General features: G+C 43.6%; 4 protein-coding genes across 9 annotated transcripts; 3 read left to right on the top strand and 1 right to left on the bottom strand.

The window, feature by feature from the left end:
- Positions 1-17: 17 nt before the first annotated feature.
- LOC1270624 (EKC/KEOPS complex subunit LAGE3) lies at positions 18-1,434 on the top strand. Its single transcript, XM_309339.4, has 3 exons — positions 18-151; positions 231-422; positions 488-1,434. Exons 2-3 carry the CDS (start codon positions 397-399, stop codon positions 744-746), a joined length of 285 nt encoding a protein of 94 aa, XP_309339.3. The 5' UTR covers positions 18-151; positions 231-396; the 3' UTR covers positions 747-1,434.
- On the top strand, positions 757-1,434 carry LOC133390939 (uncharacterized). The gene has a single exon (XM_061654336.1). The coding sequence runs from the start codon at positions 757-759 to the stop codon at positions 1,348-1,350; it is 594 nt and encodes a 197-aa protein (XP_061510320.1). The 3' UTR covers positions 1,351-1,434.
- Positions 1,411-3,770, bottom strand: LOC1270625 (nucleolar GTP-binding protein 2). The gene has a single exon (XM_061654326.1). It carries the CDS (start codon positions 3,569-3,571, stop codon positions 1,493-1,495), a length of 2,079 nt encoding a protein of 692 aa, XP_061510310.1. The 5' UTR covers positions 3,572-3,770; the 3' UTR covers positions 1,411-1,492.
- A 1,261-nt stretch (positions 3,771-5,031) lies between these two features.
- Positions 5,032-17,137, top strand: LOC1270626 (solute carrier family 25 member 16). Of its 6 annotated transcripts, none has more exons than XM_061654332.1 (7): positions 5,032-5,178; positions 6,498-6,687; positions 9,656-9,882; positions 9,964-10,158; positions 11,279-11,435; positions 11,534-11,675; positions 16,004-17,137. In XM_061654332.1, the coding sequence occupies exons 2-7, from the start codon at positions 6,615-6,617 to the stop codon at positions 16,176-16,178; spliced, it is 969 nt and encodes a 322-aa protein (XP_061510316.1). In that variant the 5' UTR covers positions 5,032-5,178; positions 6,498-6,614; the 3' UTR covers positions 16,179-17,137. The 6 variants fall into 6 exon arrangements, with proteins under 6 accessions (XP_061510316.1, XP_061510312.1, XP_061510315.1 ...); XM_061654328.1 differs by having other exon boundaries at positions 5,032-5,399; positions 6,493-6,687; XM_061654331.1 differs by having other exon boundaries at positions 5,047-5,178; positions 6,493-6,687.
- Positions 17,138-18,374: the final 1,237 nt, after the last annotated feature.

The raw sequence follows: 18,374 nt of genomic DNA, 5'->3' as shown, positions 1-18,374 counted from the left end.
CATTTCGTACAAAAATTGTATTTTTTACTATCATTCCTTTTACAAACTTCGAAATAACGGATGTAAACAGCTGGAGTTTTGCGCACGCGGACATGAAGCACGATACAAGCACAGTGTGCAAGATATACTTTGGATAAACAATAGTTGCAGGGTAAAATACACACTAAAACCCCCTCAAAAACACACTTAAATCACGTGAAATGAACAAAATAATAATTCCCTTCAAATAGCTTCACAAACAAACTTCAAATTCCGGCAAACACTCAGCAAAAGGGCGGATTCTTCCTTTGGCTGATGTGTGCTTGACAGAATGTAAACAAACTGCACCCCGGTTCATGTGTTCCTGCACGGTTATCACGATCACGGCTCCGAAGCGAAAAAGTCCCCCCTCGAAACATGTGTGCTGCTGCAAATATTGAAGTGTAAGGAATTACTTCATCAAAATCCGTCCATAATCATAATCACTCACCCAAGTGTGCGATTTCAGCTCCATCAAGATTCCCTTTCCCACGAAGCGCGAGGCGGAAATCGCGTACGATGTGCTGCGGGTAGACAGCGAGCCGAAGCGTAGTTTCGTCCACAAAACGATCACCCTGGAGGAGAACCATCTGCTGCTGCGGCTGGGCGGCGAGCAGGCGAAAAACGTGCGCGTCGGCGTCACCTCCTTCTGCGAGCTGCTGCTCCTGTGCTGCGAAACGCTCGACCAGTTCGGTCCGCCCAAGTCGGACCGGTACGAACATTACTAGAGACCGGACCATGCCAGAACACACGCCCGCACCGACGCCGGGCCGGGCAATCTACGGCTTTGCGCTCTATCTGCTCTTCCAGACGCTCTTCCTGCTGTACGTGCTGTGGGCGTTCGTGCCGACCGCCTGGTTCGACCGGCTTGGGCTGACCTACCTGCCGGACAAATACTTTGCGCTCTTCGTGCCGATCCTTGCCCTGGTCGCCGTGACGCTGTTTGCGTTTCTCGTCTACCCTTCGCTCGGGCTCGCCATGATGCCGGACGTGGACGAACGGACGACCGTAGCGGACGGCAACAGTATCGTGCGCTGCGAGTTCCGCTTTCCGGACGGGTTGTGCTGCCAGCAGCGGGTGGAAACACCGCTCGAGCTGGGGTGGAACGTGAGGCGGCACTGCGCGAAGCACAGCACGCGGCAGGGAGCGGTGGAAACGCAGCGCACGGTGCGTGTGGCCAACTTTTGCGACTGCCCGTACGAGGGTCAGTGTTTGCTGCGGAAAGATCCGGAGTACTTGCCGACGCTGCGAAGCAAAGATCCGATACCGGCGGTTAGTGACCTCAGCCTGTCCCAGGTCAGTCGAACGTTGTACCATCGAAGAGGTAGATGATAAGAGCAGATAGAAGCGCGTTTTTTCTTCTGAATTTATATAAAATGTAAAATATGTGTGTACATGTGTTCACTTTAAACTAAATTTTTATTATCAATCGCGCGGGTTGAGTTTGGGAAGAAAATTAACAGTAAGAACCACCTCAATCGTCCATCTTTGCCTTCTTGTTCCGGTTGCGGTTCTTGACGTTGTGTGTTTCGTAGAAGTTGCTGCCAATCTTTTTCCGCTTGCCGGCCCGCTCGATCGCCCGCTTCTGCTTGGAGGTAAGCTTGGCCGCCTTCTTGCCGCTCGTTTCCGGCTGCTCCTCCGTCTGCTGCTTGACTGGCGCGGCATCTTCCGCCGGCTTCTGTTTCCTCTTCGTAAGCTCGCCCTTCTCCTTGGCGCTGCGATGCACCACCCTGCCCTGCTGCTCGTCGTACTCATCCTCCGAGTAGAAATCGCTAATGCCAGACGAATCTTCATCCTCCTCGCCGGCCTCCTTCGCCGCCTTCTTGCGGTTCGCTCGCTTCGCCTTCGCCTCCGCCTTCTTCTCCTCCTTCAGCTTCTCCAGCAGCTCCAGATCGATCTTGTCGATTTCGCGCACATCCTCGCTCTCAAACTCCAGGTTGACCTTGATCTTGCGGAAGTCCTGTATCTGGAACAGCTCGCGGCCCTTCTTGACCGTGTCCGGGATGGTCGGCGTTGCCGTCACGCCCGAGTACGTGCTCTTCTGGTCCTCGTCCGGCTGAAGCGTGCGGTTCAGCGCTTCCGCCTCCTCGTCGACAACGGTTTCCTGCTGCTGCTGCTGCTCGTGGAACGATTTCGGCACCTCGAACCCTTCCGGTGCCACGTAGAACGGGAGCCGGCCGCGCTGCCAGTCGTTCAGTATCATCTTCGCCACCGTCTGCACGTCCGGCTCGCCCTTCTTCAGCAGCTTGCCCGTCTTGCGCGCAATCTGCTCGAGGAAATCGATATGGTCCGTCCACTCGGTCACGCCGTACGTCTTCACCACGTACTCCTTGCGGATGCGCTTCAGCACCTCCTCGATGTAGTCCTCCGGATTGTTGACCAGCTCGACCCGCACCACCGCCTTCAGCACCTTCTCCGTGTCGGTTTCCGCGGTCGGGTAAACGACGCCCGGGCAGTCGATCAGGAAGATGCGCTTCATCAGCGTGATGTACTGCCACACCTTCGTTTCGCCCGCGATCGGGGCCACCTTGCACACCTTCTTGCTGCGCAGCGCGTTGATGACGGACGACTTGCCCACGTTCGGGTAGCCGATGAAGCCGACGCTGATCTGCTTTTTGTCCACGTGCAGCTTGCCGATCTGGCGCAGCAGATTGATCAGCGCACCCTTGCCGAACGGGTGCGTGAGCGAGGCGTGGAACGCGATCGTCGGGTACTCCTTGCTCAGTATCGCGACCCAGCGCTGCGTCACCCAGATCGGCACCAGGTCGACCTTGTTCAGCACGAAGAACAGATGCTTGTGCGGCTTTTCCTTGCGCAGGAACGTCTCGATGTACTTCGAGCGCGTGCCCATCGGGTCGCGCGCGTCCAGCACCTGCAGCAGCACGTCCGCCGAGTCCACCACCTTGTGCAGCTCGTTCCAGATGCGCTTGCTGCCGCCGGCGGCGAAAATGTACTCCCGCACCGCATCCTTCACCCCGCCGTCGTCCCGCTCGATGTCGTGATCCTTCGACTCGTCGTACTGCTCCGCCGACTCTTCCGCCGTGCGCGTCAGGTCCTCCAGATCGCGCACCTTCAGCGTCGGCCGCTTGCGCAGCTTCTTCTTGCCGAACGTCGTGTCGTAGCTTTCCGTGTCGAGCAGATGGACCCGCTGGTAGCGGGCCGACTCGTTCAGCAGCGTGATCGGCAGGTTGGTCGGCTTCATGATCACCTTGTACGGGTCCTTCACCGCCTTGCCCATCTCTTCCTGGAACTTTTGCAGCGACTTTTGCGAGATGACGCGCGAGTTGGCGAACCACTTGGGGGACGGTTCGACGCGCGCCACCGTACCGCTGCTGACCCACCCCTGGAACGGGGCGGGCGTGACGATCTTTCCCCGGCGGTCCCGCTTTGCCTTAAAGTTCCGGTACATCTGCAGCCGCTTGATGGTGGCCTTCGTGCGCGGCTTGGCCACCCCCTTCAGGCCCTCGGTCGACCGGTCCGGGTTCATCGAGTGGGTCGACTTGTTCATCGACATCTTCCGGGGCGGCCCCGGCCGGGAGCTCACTTTCGGCATGTTGGCTCACAGTTTTTCGGGTCTGTGTGAAAAACTGAGGGGAGGGAAAACCACTACGGTGCCGAAAATACAGCGACGAAAAGTTGGTAATTTACACGACGCAAATAAAAACAGACACCGCAACACGCGGCTCGTCGTACAAATACGATGACGGATCGGCTCGGCTTGACAGACGGCACGTTTTGTAGCTGTTTGACGTTTCAGCATGGCATACAGTAGTTGCCAAACCAAGCGCGCCAGAGATAATAAATTTTAACAAAACGGCATTTTTGTGTTTTTTTTTTTTTATTGAAAGCTTTAAAAAAAACTACTCGTTCATATAGAGCGAGACTCCGATTGAAATCCATTGATGTTTGGCCTTGTAGGTGTCAGGTTAGTGATGGACGGGTCGATCCGAACCTACCTGGTCGGAGCCATCCAAACGCGACTCGGAGCGCTTATGGATAGTAATTTTGGTTCCAGTAGATTCAGTAAGTTCGCCAAAGCATATGCGACTCCGAACCTTGTGTAACGAGTCCAATAGGTTCATACGAGTTCAATAGGTTCAGTGGATTCTAAGTGTTCAAACGAGTTCAGCAGGTTTGGTGGGTGCATACGAGTTCGGTAGGTGCATAGGAGTTCAGTGTGTTGATTTGTTTTACAGATAGCGAAAGAGAATCTTCTTCTTATTCTTCTTCCTTTTCTTCTTCTTCTTCTTCTTCTTCTTCTTCTTCTTCTTCTTCTTCTTCTTCTTCTTCTTCTTCTCTTTCTTCTTCTTCTTCTTTGTCTTTTTCTTCTTCTTCTTCTTCTTCTTCTTCTTCTTCTTCTTCTTCTTCTTCTTCTTCTTCTTCTTCTTCTTCTTCTTCGGCTCAACAACCGTTGTCTTTCAAAGCCTATCTTTACTCACTAATGAAGTGCGCTTGGCTTTCAGTGGTAAAAAAAACGATTTGACAAGGGGGAAAAACAAGAGATACCTGAGTATGACGATTGCCAACTTACTTGTGTAAATTTGATTGTCAATTCTACGGTTAAGGCTACTAAATACGTATGCATCCACTGAACCTACTGAACCTATTGAACTCGTACACACCTAAAAAACTCGTGTGAACCTATTGATCTTGTATGAACCTATTGAACTTGTATGAGCCTAATGAACTCGCATGAACCTATTGAACTGCTATGAACCTACCGAACTCGTATGAATCAATTGAACTCGGGTCGAAATTGTATATGCTTTGCTGAACCTACTAAACTCGCCGGTATCGATTCCAGATCTCCACCCAGAAAAGCTTGTATAAAGATTTAGCATGGGATATGTTCAGTACCGGTTCCACGAATAATATTTTAGAGAATTTCTTCATCAGCACCAACTCCTACCATGGTTCCAAAATTAGTCCAAATTTCATCCAAAATTAAACCACCTTCTGCTACTTTTTTGGTCGGAACTGTACCGCAAACCTGACAGTACCAACTGTCATTCCCTCAGCGGCCGTTGTTTACATTTTACTCCCACCGCTTGCGCCCGCAGAAAAAAGACCTGTTTACGACCGGAACGTGGACGGTCCAATCCCAATCGGCCACTATTTGTTGCCAGCAGCTCGCCGAGTAGTGACACGCGCCCGGTTGCGGTCAGTTGTGCGATTCGATCCTACCCCCCTTCGTAGTGCGTGTGACGCGGCCTACCTACATTGGAATTCGAACCAATCGACCCCCCGCCGCCGCTGCCGCCTTTCTACCATCCACTGCAGCCGGGCTCCAGTGGCACACCAGGGGAATCGTCGAAAGCGGGCCGCCGTCGTGTGTGCGTCAAGGTGAAAGAATCCAGCCACACACAGAGATCGGTATCAAGGTTGGGGAGGGGTGGGGTGTGTGTCCGAGTGGTGCGCGGTTTAAACAAACTTTCTCCTCTCTGTGTGAAAATCTCTCGTGGGCGCGCTAGTGTGTGTGTGTATGAATAATCTGTTGTGGTGCAACATTCAGTGAGTTTCATTGATCATTTATTTTTCATCCCCTTCTCCCCTTTTCGTTTCGGTCGGGATGAAATTCGTTGTTCATCCCCTTAATTCGCTGGGGAAGAAGCTTTGTTGAACAAAAATTCCGAAAAACCGGCTCCGACGGGTGTGCTTTTGCGTATTTTTGCGACGTGTCCGCGCGCTCTCGACCCGACAGCCGGGTCATTTTGGTGACGCAGATGCGCTGGGGAGGTTACGGCAGACTGCCCGCGTGCGTGATAAGTGGTGCGTCGTCGTGGTATTGTTTCGCTCCCCGTGGTGTAATCACGGCGGTGGTGGTCGTAGCCGCCGGGGTTCAATGTACAACCTCCGCACCATCTCCACCTCGCAGCATCAGCAGCACCACGAGTTCTGCTACAGTTCGATTGATCGATCGATCGTGCGCGCGTTTGTCCTGATTTGTGTGCCAGTTTGCCAGTTTCCCGCTTTGCCCTGCTTTGGCAATTTGCTCATCATTTGACCGTTATTTGTTTCAGCGATTCGTTCGTACAGTTAGGAACCTGCGGGCGTGTGAATGTATGCATTGATAAGAGAAAGTATCCGATGAAGAAGCGCATTCGGTGTGCTTCTTTCTTATTTCGTTTCGTGCAAAACGGTAGAAACACATTCCGTGGCCTACTGGTGCCGTGGGGCTACGCATAAATACGCGCTACGTCAATTTGTTGTTTCCCCCTTTTCACCCGAGGTTCGTGTGTGTGTGCGAGTACAATCGTGTGCGATATCGTGGCTTATGTTTTGTTCCGGTGCAGTTCCGCTAAGCCTTCTCCCTCGCCCACCATATCTGCACACGACACCGACACGGTGTTAGCAAACAATCATAAACAGAGTGGCGTGTTGTTTGTGTGCATCTATGTGTGGGTGTGTGAAGATGCATTAATTTGTGTGTTTTCAATGTGTTTGCTTGTGTGTGTTTTTTCTCCCCCTTCTTAGCGCAGTTTCCAGCCGAGAAAAAGTGTGCCTTTTGTGGGGAGTGGAAAATTGAAAAGTGATTTTTATAGAAAAAAGTGAAAAAGAAAACACACACACAGCTTTCAGCATCAACTACCACCATCATGGCCTCAGTAACAGCGACCGAGCAGTCCAGGAAGAATGTTGAGTTTATCTTCAAAAATCTTCTAGCTGGAGGTAAGTAAGAGCTTTTAAGCTGAAAGTGCGGTTCATGGTTTTTTGTCTATTTTTTATATTATTTCCTATTTTTTCTTTGAAGTAAAGCCCGTTTCCTTTATACAACACTCTTAAATGTACTTATATATAATTTATACATTTTTAAGCACGTTTTTGTTTCATCAATTGTATAATTGTTTACCTATTCTAGTTTAACATTTCACTACAGTATAATTTAATATATTTTTCGTTTTTTTGTGCTTTTTTCTGATGATAATTTGATTAATTTTGTACGCCAGTTTTTTTAAGATAGTAATAATTAATAATATAAAATATTGTTTTATAAAAAAAATCAAAGTAATCATCAGAAATTAGAGAGCAGACTTATAAATGATAATCAATATCAGATTGCTAAAATTTAAGTTACATTCATGATAAATAAACATTTATTAAAACAAATTTATTAAATTGTTCTGTAGAAGTAAAACTTAACAAAGTAAAGCAAATAAAACAATTGTTAAAGTTTTTAAAAATATTTGCACAAAAGAGGAAATCTAAACAGTAAGAAATAGCAAAATTACAGCTCGAAATGCATGCAATGGTTTTAGAAATCGGTTTTGTCAGTTGTTCAGTAACATTTATTGAATGCTTGTGAACAATTTAATCGCTTTTGGGTATCTCTGTTACACCATATTCTAGTCCGAGGAGATCTATGTGTTTTATAGGCCTAATATCCTTAGTTTTTTTAAAATTATTTTCGATTTTGACATTCGGTACAGTTACATAATATATTTCAATAATTCAAAGCAAATTAACATAACAACATTTATTTCAATATTTTAAAACAAATAATATTTCAATCCCGGACATCAATTGGAACAAATTAATAATTTAATGCTGTTTCTAATTAACGAGAAAAAAACAGTAAACGCTTAGGATTTTATCCAAATTTTTCATTGCAAAAATTGCTCCTTATTTTGCCAGTACTAAAAACGGTAATACAATCTAGTTTTGGGTCTTAAACTTAATTTAATATTTTATTTTTATTAGTCTTTTTAGTGTTTTTGAAGCATTTTAATATTTGTTTTTATTTACAACCTCTGACAAAAGTCATAATATATGAATGTAATACAGTGTACCCTCTCTTATTTGAGAGGCGATGGGACTGTCGAATAAGAGGGGTTTTCAAATTACAGAGGTGGAAAGTGAATGAAAGGTCCATCCAAACAAGAAAGAGACAGAACATTTAGTATGCAGCCTTAACTGTTGCTATAGGAAACTGCGAACAGGATTGCCAATTTGTGCATACATCATTCAATAACCATGGCAACACCATACACAAATAAGAGGGACACAGATTTCAGAGGTTTTCCAAATTAGAGGAACAAAAATGTACTGGAAATCAAGGGACTGTGCAAAATGTTCAAATAAGAGAGGTTTTTCAAATTGGAGAGATGTCAAATAAGAGAGGGTTCACTGTATTTCTGTTTTCTTCTGTCATTAATTTATGAAAATTTAAAACTTTAGCCCTTAGCAAACAGATAATAAAAGAAGATTGAAGAATAATAAAAGAAAAATACGATCAAACAAATGGTTTATTACCATATTTATCAAATACAGTGTTTTCCAGGTCTCGAAAGCCTGTATAGGCCGGCAGGTCCGCGTAGGACGTTACGCCAAATAAAAGAAGAAGAAGAACAAGAAAAAGGAGAAGGGTTTTCCAGGCGTTTTCATAGTTGTAGTTGGATACTTCTTTGATTCTTTCTGATGGGAAATGAACTTCTTTGGTTGGAAATTGGACACTAAATTGGACACTTGGAAATTCCTATTGGATTTGTTCATCAAGGTTACTATGTAATAGGAAATTTCCCATTATATTAAGATCATTTTACCGGAGAAAAAGTCAATAAAGTGTCCCCCAGCTATGGGAACTCCTGGAATACCCTGTAATGAAAACTATTACAACTATCTATCGCAGATGAAACAAAAAATGAATTAAAAATTGGATACAAGAATCACTTAAATATGACTTTCATTTAACCATTATCTAATGTACCAGTAAATGATTTCTCCATAAAATGGCTTTAAATCTCAATTTCTATTAATCTGAAATTTGAAAACGCACAAAAGTTTAATAGTAATGTCCCTTGACCTCGTCGGTACGATTTTTGGGGTGTAGCTGCAGCAAAGCGCTTAAGCCTGCTTGCAACAACGCGCCAGCAGGTAATAATAACGCCAAAGGAAGGCAGGGAGGGGAAGAGTAGGGCCGTCATATTTACAATCGTTTCTTTCCCGATGTGTGTGTTTGTGTGTCCCTACTACTAAACCCACCATTGCCAAACAACACAGCCAACGTTGATTTCATCTTTTCACACATCTTCTTCCAGCGTGACCTTACTTTGTACACGAATCTTTGGTTTTTTTTCGTGGCTATTTTGTTCCCTTCCTCTCCTTTTCCCTTTCCTTCACACGAAGGAACGTTTGTACTGTTGCATGCATTTACAACCTTGTCACTTTCCATTTCGACGTTTTAATTTGTCGTTTTGTCGGCACTTGGCTGTGGCTGCTGCTGTTTACTCATCTGTGTTTTATTGGCTGTAAACGGGTTTTCTTGACCAAATCGCTGCGTGTACTTTGCACGCTGTAATTGTTCGGCCGTGCCGCGGAGTGTGTGCCCCGGTCTTGGTCAGTCTGCTTAAGCGTGCGATGCTGTGGATTTCACTCCTCAATTGTAGCTCAATTTTGAAATTCATTTTAAAATGCTTGAATGAGACTTACCAACTAGTGGAATGAGATTCATTTATTTCGTTACTACACCATTGGAATTTATCAAACCTTGAAGGTGTAAAATGGCTGTGTTATGTTTAGCTATGTGACACACAGCATGATTAGCATTCCGTAGCATCTTCATCCACCAGCGAAACCAGACAGTCGTTTAAAGTCTAATCATGCAAACATGTCCACCCTCTCCGCTTCTCGGCCGTTTCAGGTGTGGCCGGCATGTGCTCGAAGACGGCCGTCGCGCCACTCGATCGCATCAAGATCCTGCTGCAGGCCCACTCGATCCACTACAAGCATCTCGGCGTGTTTAGCGGGCTGAAGCACATCGTCAAGAAGGAGTCCTTCTTCGCCCTGTACAAGGGCAACGGGGCCCAGATGGTACGGATATTTCCGTACGCCGCCACCCAGTTCACCGCATTCGAGGTGTACAAAAAGGTGAGTCGATGAAATACCGGAGATGAACGCGCACCCTTCATTTGTTGTAATTGCATATTACACTTCCCTTATTGCAAATAGTATCTGGGCAAAGCGTTAGGCACGAACTTGCCGATCAAGCACGCGGACAAATTTATTGCCGGTGCCGCCGCAGGCGTGACGGCAGTCACTTTGACGTATCCACTGGACACGATAAGAGCGCGGCTTGCCTTCCAGGTTACCGGCGAGCATCGGTACAACGGTATTGTGCATACGGCCGTGAGCATCTTCCGGACGGTAAGTGTGATAAAATGCACTCGCAGAAGTCATTAAAAAAAATACGAATATTTAATATATAAGATAAAACATAGCTTAGAAATCTTGAAAAGCTTGAAAAAAAAATAAAATAAAAAAATATAATATTAAACTAAAAATAAGATAAAAAAAAAGATAAAATAATATCAATAAGTTTAAAATTTAACATTGAATTTGATAGTAAAAAGGAAATACAATAACAGCATTAAATAGCAAGATGAAAAAGTTACAATCGACATGAACAATGAAATTTGAAAAAGAATGAGAAAATGATAAAAACTCAATCAAATATAATATTTAATATACATTTAATATATCTCAGGTATTCCCCGAGATACGCGGTACTTCTTGCAGGGTTTTTCAGGGGTTCACATACTTTTGAGATACTTTTATGATTCTTGTTTACACCAAATGAACTTTATTTGAAAGGAATTGGACTTTAAGGCACCCTTTTCCGACAAATCGAATAGAATTTTCCAAAGAATTTGTGCCATAAAGTCCCATTCCCTTCACATAAAGTTAATTTCCTATAAGAAAGAGTCAAGCAAGTATCCCACAGCTTTGAGAACCCCTGAAAAAACCCTGTATATTCGGATTCGGAGATACGCGATAGAAAAAAAATGATAGAAAAAAGGAGAAAAATAAAATAAATCCCTTTTAGAATGTTATAACTGAACTATAAAAATAGCATTAATTAGATGTAATTTAACATTAAATTTGACTTAAAAAAAAAGAAATACGATAATAGCATTGAGTACAAAATGACAATCGAAATGAAAAATGAAAAAATCCAATTAAAAATAATGAGAAAATGATAAAAAATCACGAAACATACGTAAATTTAATGTAAAACATAAAGAAACTGACACATGAACATTGGATTAAATAGCAAAACAAGAAAATGAAAATGAAAAGCAAAAAAAAATCATTAATTCCAAACAAATTAACCTCAAAACAAAACATTAACAAGATCAACTTTGATTCAGCCTTAAAATTAAGTACATAAAACTGAATTTGAATTTAAAAATTAATTATAAATGATTAATGCAAATATGTTTAATTCTTTTTTTGTTTTTTTTTTTCAACATTTCCGCAAACCCAGGAAGGTGGACTGCGCGCCCTTTACCGTGGTTTCGTGCCGACACTGATGGGCATGGTACCGTACGCTGGCTTTTCGTTCTACTGCTTCGAGATGCTTAAGTTTGTCTGCATGAAGTACGCACCGGGCATTACGTGTAAAAAATGCGACAGAAACACAGGTAAGCGGTCGGCAGGCTTATTCATAAACAAATGGGGGAAAACAACACAGCTAACGCTTTGTACCGCTTTGTTTGCCTAACTCTCGTTGTCTCTCCAGGCGGGCTAGTACTTTGCGTGCCGGCAAAGTTACTGTGCGGTGGATTTGCTGGTGCGGTCGCACAATCGTTCTCCTACCCGCTGGACGTCACCCGAAGGCGGATGCAGCTGGCAATGATGAACCCGGAAACGGCTAAATTTGGGTAAGAAATCTCGCACCGCGATCCTGTACGCGTAGATAGCAATAATGCGGCAGTGGACAACGAGCGATATCTTCTGCTTCCATCGCCTGCCATCGCTTACCATTGCTTCATTCATGTTGCACGCTGTTAGCTAATCGGTGTGTGGTGGTGGTACTGTACATCGGTGTCGAAGTGTTGACCTCTAAAGGGACCAGCTTTGGTGGATGATGGGTCGTCCAGGGTGTGCGATAGCGTCGAACAATCGTTCCTTTCCGTTGTGGCAGCGTGTATAGAGGGAGAGAGAGCGCGCGCCGTGCCGCATATTTGCATATTTGCAATTGCATAACAAATGATGCTTGCCGTTGACCACAAATCTCCCCAAGAAGAGCATCTTCCTCTTCAAGGAAAGCTGCTTGGAGGTTTTTGTATCGCTTATCGATTATCGCTGACTTCTAAAGGAGGAATTGAGACCGAAAATGTATAACGCTTCACACTTCGGGTGTTGCGAGGTGAGCCGGTATCGTGAAACGGGTTTTGTTTCTCGTTTTGCGGTGACACGTGCGATGACACACACTCACACACTGCTGGCGGACACAACTTTCTCACCAAACATGCCAACAAGTGCCACGCGGTCTCAGGCAAAAGGGAAGCGCTGTCGTTTGACAATATAGCGGCGGGTGTGATTGGAGCAGGCTGCTGGCTCCGTTGTTTCCAACCTCCTGTACCGGTTCTCAGTCGGTGTGAGCATTCATTTGAGACAGTGTTGTCAAACTCCAAAGTGCTTTGAGCATTAACTTTTCTTTATTGCAATCAGTTCTGCTCATTTGTATATAAATGGGATGCCTTGTTGAAATTCATTATTGGCAGAATCGCTCCTAAAACCGTAGATAAACATATAATAACGATTTCATTTATTAATTTTGGTTTGCTTTTTACACATTCATTATTATTAATTTAAAAATATATTAAATTTTTGCTAAACGCCGCCGACATCCCTGACCTATATTAGTTCACCTGCAGACACACAGCGAAGATCCATTCGATCGACCGATGTGTTGTGGACGATGCGGATGTGTCACCCATCGTGACATTCATTCGAAAGGCATTCGATGAGTGTAATACGAAGGCAGCTTTAGGCAGACGGTTACGCAATGCCAATTTTAAAAGGCAGATTTTACGAATTCCACAAAGAGGAAGATTCCCCCCCTCCATTCACTACTGTGCCGCAGCAGCCCAGGTGTGTACAAAATAGTACAGCTCTTTCCCTTCCCGAACCCAAAACTGCGGCTGCTAATGGATGTTTGGAGCTTTTGCAAACGATCGATTTCGGTGCCGAGGTGTACACACGGCTAAAACAGTCTGCCCGTCCCGATGTGTAGATATCATTATTTCTCCATTTACGACTCTTTACCCTTCCAAAAGCCGTCGATCGGCAGCGGGGGTTTACTGGCCGATCGTTTTAGCCGCTCCGTTGATAACTTGTTTGGGGATTTTGGGTTTTTTTTGGCGCAAAACGACGCAAAAGACGGAAGGAATTTCGGCCTGGCATTATTTGCTGCCGGTTGCTTTAAATTGAAGAATGAAGGGTAGAAGCAGGCGAAGGAATGAGTACAGCCAAACAGGTTGGATGGTGTATTATCTTTCTCTCTTACTTCACACCGCGGTGGAGTGTGCAGGTGGTTGATATAATTTTTTGTACATAAACCATGCTGATGAAGTAACTTTTACAGAAAAGGTGAGGAATAAACGAACGTTAGCACTTTTTAGGGGCAATTAACTTGATTTTTATGATCGTTCTGAGCTTTACTAATTCACGATCGTTTCGTATAATTAAAAAAAGCGTGTTAGTCGGTTGATGCTATCGATTAGTTATTGCTGATAGCGTAGGCAGCTTATTCTAGCTTCATTGAAAAAAAAACTTCTTACGCATGTCTTTTAAATCATGCCTAACATTTCGAGTTAGCACGCGGGGGACTTGTTGATTTGGAATTGAATTTTCCCATACTTAATTTACGCAAACCTGCACGTCATTCCACAACCGAGGGATAGCGGGAGGAACAAAACTGTCTTGCAAGGTATAGAACGAGACTAATGACGCAATTCGCTTCGGGTGATTTTCCTTTGCGCTGCTCGTCGCATCATCCATCACACAGCAAAACATCCCTGCGCGGAAGGTTCATCCAACAACATCAGCCACAGCTTTTCAGCACTCATCTGTTTCTTAATCGTTGTACAATAATTAAAGCTTGGGCCCAATGGGCCAGCACAACAAAAAGCAAAACGCTCATTAGTGTTCGGTTCCTTTCCATCCTCCCTTACAAAGCGAAAAGTGCTGCTTATGCAATGGTCATTGTGGGGGGTTTTTCTTTCTTTTGGTTTTTATTTCTTTTTGCTCCGCGTTTCGTCACAATACACAATTCACTTTCGATCTACTTACTAATTCTACTTTATCTATTTTTCCTTACTCTCGCTACCGATGACACGCTCTGGTGATGGACACGATTACTTCTCTTCGTACGATTCTGTTTCTGTTGCGCTTCTTCATCTCACACTGACACTTATTTGGTCGATTGTACAATAACGGCACGATGCTGTATCGATGGAAAAAAATGCAACACAAAAAAACCTCCTCCTGTCCGTCGTTTAACAACGTCGACTGCACTAACTGTGGCTGTGCAACGTTAATTACCGCACGCGCGCATTCGGTACTACTTTCTCCCGCGGCATTCCACGTGCGATATGCGATTGGCTACTGCCGTTTGTTACCTCGATTTATGGGGTCTTTTTTGGGATCGTCGTCCGCTGCATAACTTTTCCTCGTGAGCGATAAAACCACCTGGCACCTGGCTTATCGTTTTTATGGGGGCTATTTCTAATTGAATTACATTACGCCCTCCGCCCGCCCGGTACGATGTTCATGGGTTCGGTGCGCGGTGGTAAACTCTGCTTAATAACTCAATTGTGCCGCCCTCCTCTCCGTTTCTCACCGCGTTCTGACTTGGGTGCAACTGTGGATCGATTAACAAACCGATCGTCCAAACCAATGCGTCTACTAACAACAACGCGTCGACACAAACACTCTGCGGTACGGCAACATAACACAGGAGGTGGGTATATATACTTGCGTGCTGCAACCGTTTTCTCATTCTCTGCACGCTTTGCATGTGTTTGTTTGTTTGTTTGTGTTCGTCTTCCGCGTTTGTCCGTTTCCGTCTTTGCTGTGTGCTGTCTAGTGATCATGCGATCATGTTCCCAACAGTTGACGCTGATGGGTTCTTAAGCTGTAGATACGGCTAGTAAAGCGATGGATGTTGCATTATTAAGTAATATTGTGTTTGTAACAACGTGTATATATGTAGTATTTTTGCACGAGGTGTAGAAACGATAGGAATATTGATTCGTTTTACATCAAATTCGGCCTTGTAGCTTAATGTTACATAAAAAGAATTTTAATTTATAACATCAAACAAAACCTGTAGTCTTGTTGTCAAATGTTCAAGGGCTTTTAGACCTTTTCCCATCGTGTGTGTAGCTTATAATGTGTATATGTGTGATTTTCATATTTATTTGTTCCTTGTTCAATTTCCATTGTCAATCGATTGATCATGTGATAATTATTAGAAGCTTGCTTAATTTAAAATATAAACCAATTTATTTCTTATCTAAACTTATAACATCTCTACCTCAAATAAATTGTTAACGCTATTAAATAAAATACCCAATACCAAAAGATCATCTGCCTAGCAGGGAGGGGGTTCGGCTTGCGGTCCGCCTATCTGTGCCAGATCAAAGGTAATGCGGTTGAACTTTAGAGGGCAGTAAAACCGGCTTGATAAAGCTCTTGTGGTCATTCCCATTGAGGTCATTCGTCTTGCTGGAATTCGATCGACCCCAAATGATGAGAGGGCGATGCTGATGATGTAAAACGATTCAATGCGATGCCAACGCTTTTCAGTGATAGCTTCCATAAATTAGGCGCGCGAAGTAAATTAAGACTAATGCTAATGCCCATCATTTCACAATATAGTGGGACGTCGTGAGGGTCCCCAAGCATTTGTATGAAAATTAATCGTTTAAGCGGTTAAAGTTAAATTTAGTTTTATTTGAAAACAAATTATATGAATCATTAATTTTTGAAAATTAAAACCATAATTTTAGATAATGTATTTAGCTCTTTACGAGCTCGTAACACTAACGTATATTAATGGATTTGTAGTGCATTTAGTGAACCGTTTAGTTTGTGATTTATTTTGTGTGTAATGTGCGTCTCAAAAATGCTGTCCAATTTCTAATATTTACCTCCCTTCTTACCCCCTTTTTTCCCCATTCACCCTCTTTTTTACCTTTAGCATGGGCATGTGGAAAACGCTATCGATTATCTACAACGAAAACGGCATCATGCGGGGCCTTTACCGGGGGATGTCGATCAACTATCTGCGCGCCATACCGATGGTGGCCGTGTCCTTCTCGACCTACGAGGTGTTAAAGCAAGCGCTTAAGCTCGACACGGGCATGAAGATATAATGACCAGCCGGTAGAGGAAGCTTCATAGCGACGTTTGGTAGTAAGTGCGCGTTACGAGGGCGGGATTAATATTTGTTATGCTTAGTTAATTTGTTTATTTTGAGTTTAGATTATTTTATGTTTTTTTTTTGACAATTTTCATTACCACAACACATCTTCCCTGTCTCTCTCTCTCTATATATGTAGCTAATTTTTCGTTCATTTCATGTGTAAGAAGGTATCTATCTTGTTTTGTTTTGTAGAAGTAGAAGCTACAGTCGTGACAAGGTGGAAACGGCACGATCGTTCACTGCTTCACTGAGCTATCCAGGAGTACAGGGGTTCCTTAAGAGATATTTATTTCTATAGCTTTTACAACTGCACAGAGCTACCATTGTCCTGTAAAAAAACAAAAGCAGAAATGGTCGTAGAAGATGAACTTTCTATCACAAAGTTTTTATTTCATTTAGTTGTCAGGGTGTGTAGGGGGGAACAAAATGCATCACACCTATGACGTTTGTGCTTTTAGTACAACAAATGACATGGACAGTCACCGTGACACAGAATCAATGAGGAAGTATTAATGTTTAAGCAAGGTTTCCGTACTTAAGCTTAAGTGAAGGAGAGGCAAAGGCAAGCGTTTCTTGAACCATTATTCGCAACAAAAAAGAAAAAGTAATAAGAGTGTTTTAAGGATAGCGTTGATTGTCGTGACTATGCAGTGGGAAAGGAAAAAGGATATGCACACACAATTCTGTTGCTTTACGCATTAGGTGAAATAATGATTGTCAAATTAGTAGAGTATACTTAGCGGCTAATGATGTGACTAAAGTAGTGAGCGATGGTAAAAAAAGGGGAAACGGGGCGGTATTTTTTTAAAAGCGCTAAACAGCGGCCGCCTTCTTCCCTACTCTTATGACCGTGGACAAAAGGAAACACAAGAAACGTAAATAAAGATGATGACATATTTTGTTACAATACTATAATGGGGACACGTTCGGCCATTGCAGCTGGATATGCTCGTTGCGGAAAGAAATACGAAAATAATATTGTACAACGCGCGCGTACAATGCTGTAAATAACTTGTTGCATTTGTTCTTTATTGGTTGCACTATCTTTTTGTAGTTTGTTATTACACAATATACGATGGGGTACAGCTTTTTTAAATAGTTGGGAAGGAAATGGTGGAGCCCGGGGTTGCTTTCCTATAAGTCTGCATTTGAAGGCGCTGTGTCTGTAATGGTGAGTTTGAGAGTTTTGCTTTCGCACACGTAAATATATAATACGTTTTTTTCCTATATTTTCTGTATTTTTCTGTTACGCTACCAAACAAGGCGTTGGGGAACAATGCTAGTAGTAGCGCTGCTGTAACACGGCCATTTTTATATGTTTGTATCTCTTTTTTTTTGCCCCGGTTTGGGGGAAGTAACACATTCAACAATCATACTACACAATACCGTTTCAGTGCGTTTAAGTAAACGGGTTTTCACCAACCCATTATCTCCCTATTATCTCGAAACTCTGCAGTACAGCGTACGTGTGTGTGTGTGTTGTTTTGTAGTTTGCATTGATTTCTTATATTGTTCCGTTACATTTTTGTCCAACAAAAGCATTGTTACAATGGGGTTTTTCTTCCCTTCTTGTCTTAGTTATTTAGAATATGTGAAGGATTTTCCTTCCATGACACCTTTCCTTTATTAGACTAGTTTTCCTTTATTTTAGAACAACAGATGAACAGAGCTGACTAGAGAGCGCCTTTTGGTTATCGCTTATCGGCCCCCGTGATGGCATGGATTGCACACGAATGGTTTATATATAGTTTGCACAGGTGTTATTGTATAAAGTTTTTGTGTATCTTTGTAACTTTATTCTCATTTTGAAAAATAATGAAATAGTTGTCAAAAATTTAATTCCATTTTTGTCAAAAAAAACAATACTCATCAAATCGCCATTCTTTTCTCGTCAAATATTTGTACAAATTATTTCTATCGCTTGTAGTTGGAATATAAGCAGAAAACCCCTCTTATAAGCGTCATTTTGCAAACAATCGTACAATACTGGTTGCGTTAAAAACACATAATGCTAAATTAATCTTCAAATCTTCGATAACTGATTATACAGGGGTTTCTAAGACATTTTCAAACGTAAACATTGTTTTTCACCGCGTGCAAGAAGTTATTCCACATCACTCTGATATTTCATTTACATTATAATACA

The sequence above is a fragment of the Anopheles gambiae genome, chromosome 3 (assembly GCF_943734735.2).
Source record: "Anopheles gambiae chromosome 3, idAnoGambNW_F1_1, whole genome shotgun sequence".
NCBI lineage: Eukaryota > Metazoa > Arthropoda > Insecta > Diptera > Culicidae > Anopheles > Anopheles gambiae.
This window is presented reverse-complemented; position numbering and strand designations above follow the sequence as displayed.

Excerpts from the sequence above, each read along its gene's own strand:
- LOC1270626 (XM_061654332.1), top strand. The coding sequence starts at position 6,615 with ATGGCCTCAGTAACAGCGACCGAGCAGTCCAGGAAGAATGTTGAGTTT. Across the intron at positions 6,688-9,655 it reads CAAAAATCTTCTAGCTGGAG|GTGTGGCCGGCATGTGCTCG; the intron begins GTAAGTAAGAGC and ends CGGCCGTTTCAG. Across the intron at positions 11,676-16,003 it reads CCGGAAACGGCTAAATTTGG|CATGGGCATGTGGAAAACGC; the intron begins GTAAGAAATCTC and ends TTTTACCTTTAG.
- LOC133390939 (XM_061654336.1), top strand. The coding sequence starts at position 757 with ATGCCAGAACACACGCCCGCACCGACGCCGGGCCGGGCAATCTACGGC.
- LOC1270625 (XM_061654326.1), bottom strand. The coding sequence starts at position 3,571 with ATGCCGAAAGTGAGCTCCCGGCCGGGGCCGCCCCGGAAGATGTCGATG.
- LOC1270624 (XM_309339.4), top strand. The coding sequence starts at position 397 with ATGTGTGCTGCTGCAAATATTGAAGT. Across the intron at positions 423-487 it reads GCTGCTGCAAATATTGAAGT|CTCCATCAAGATTCCCTTTC; the intron begins GTAAGGAATTAC and ends GTGCGATTTCAG.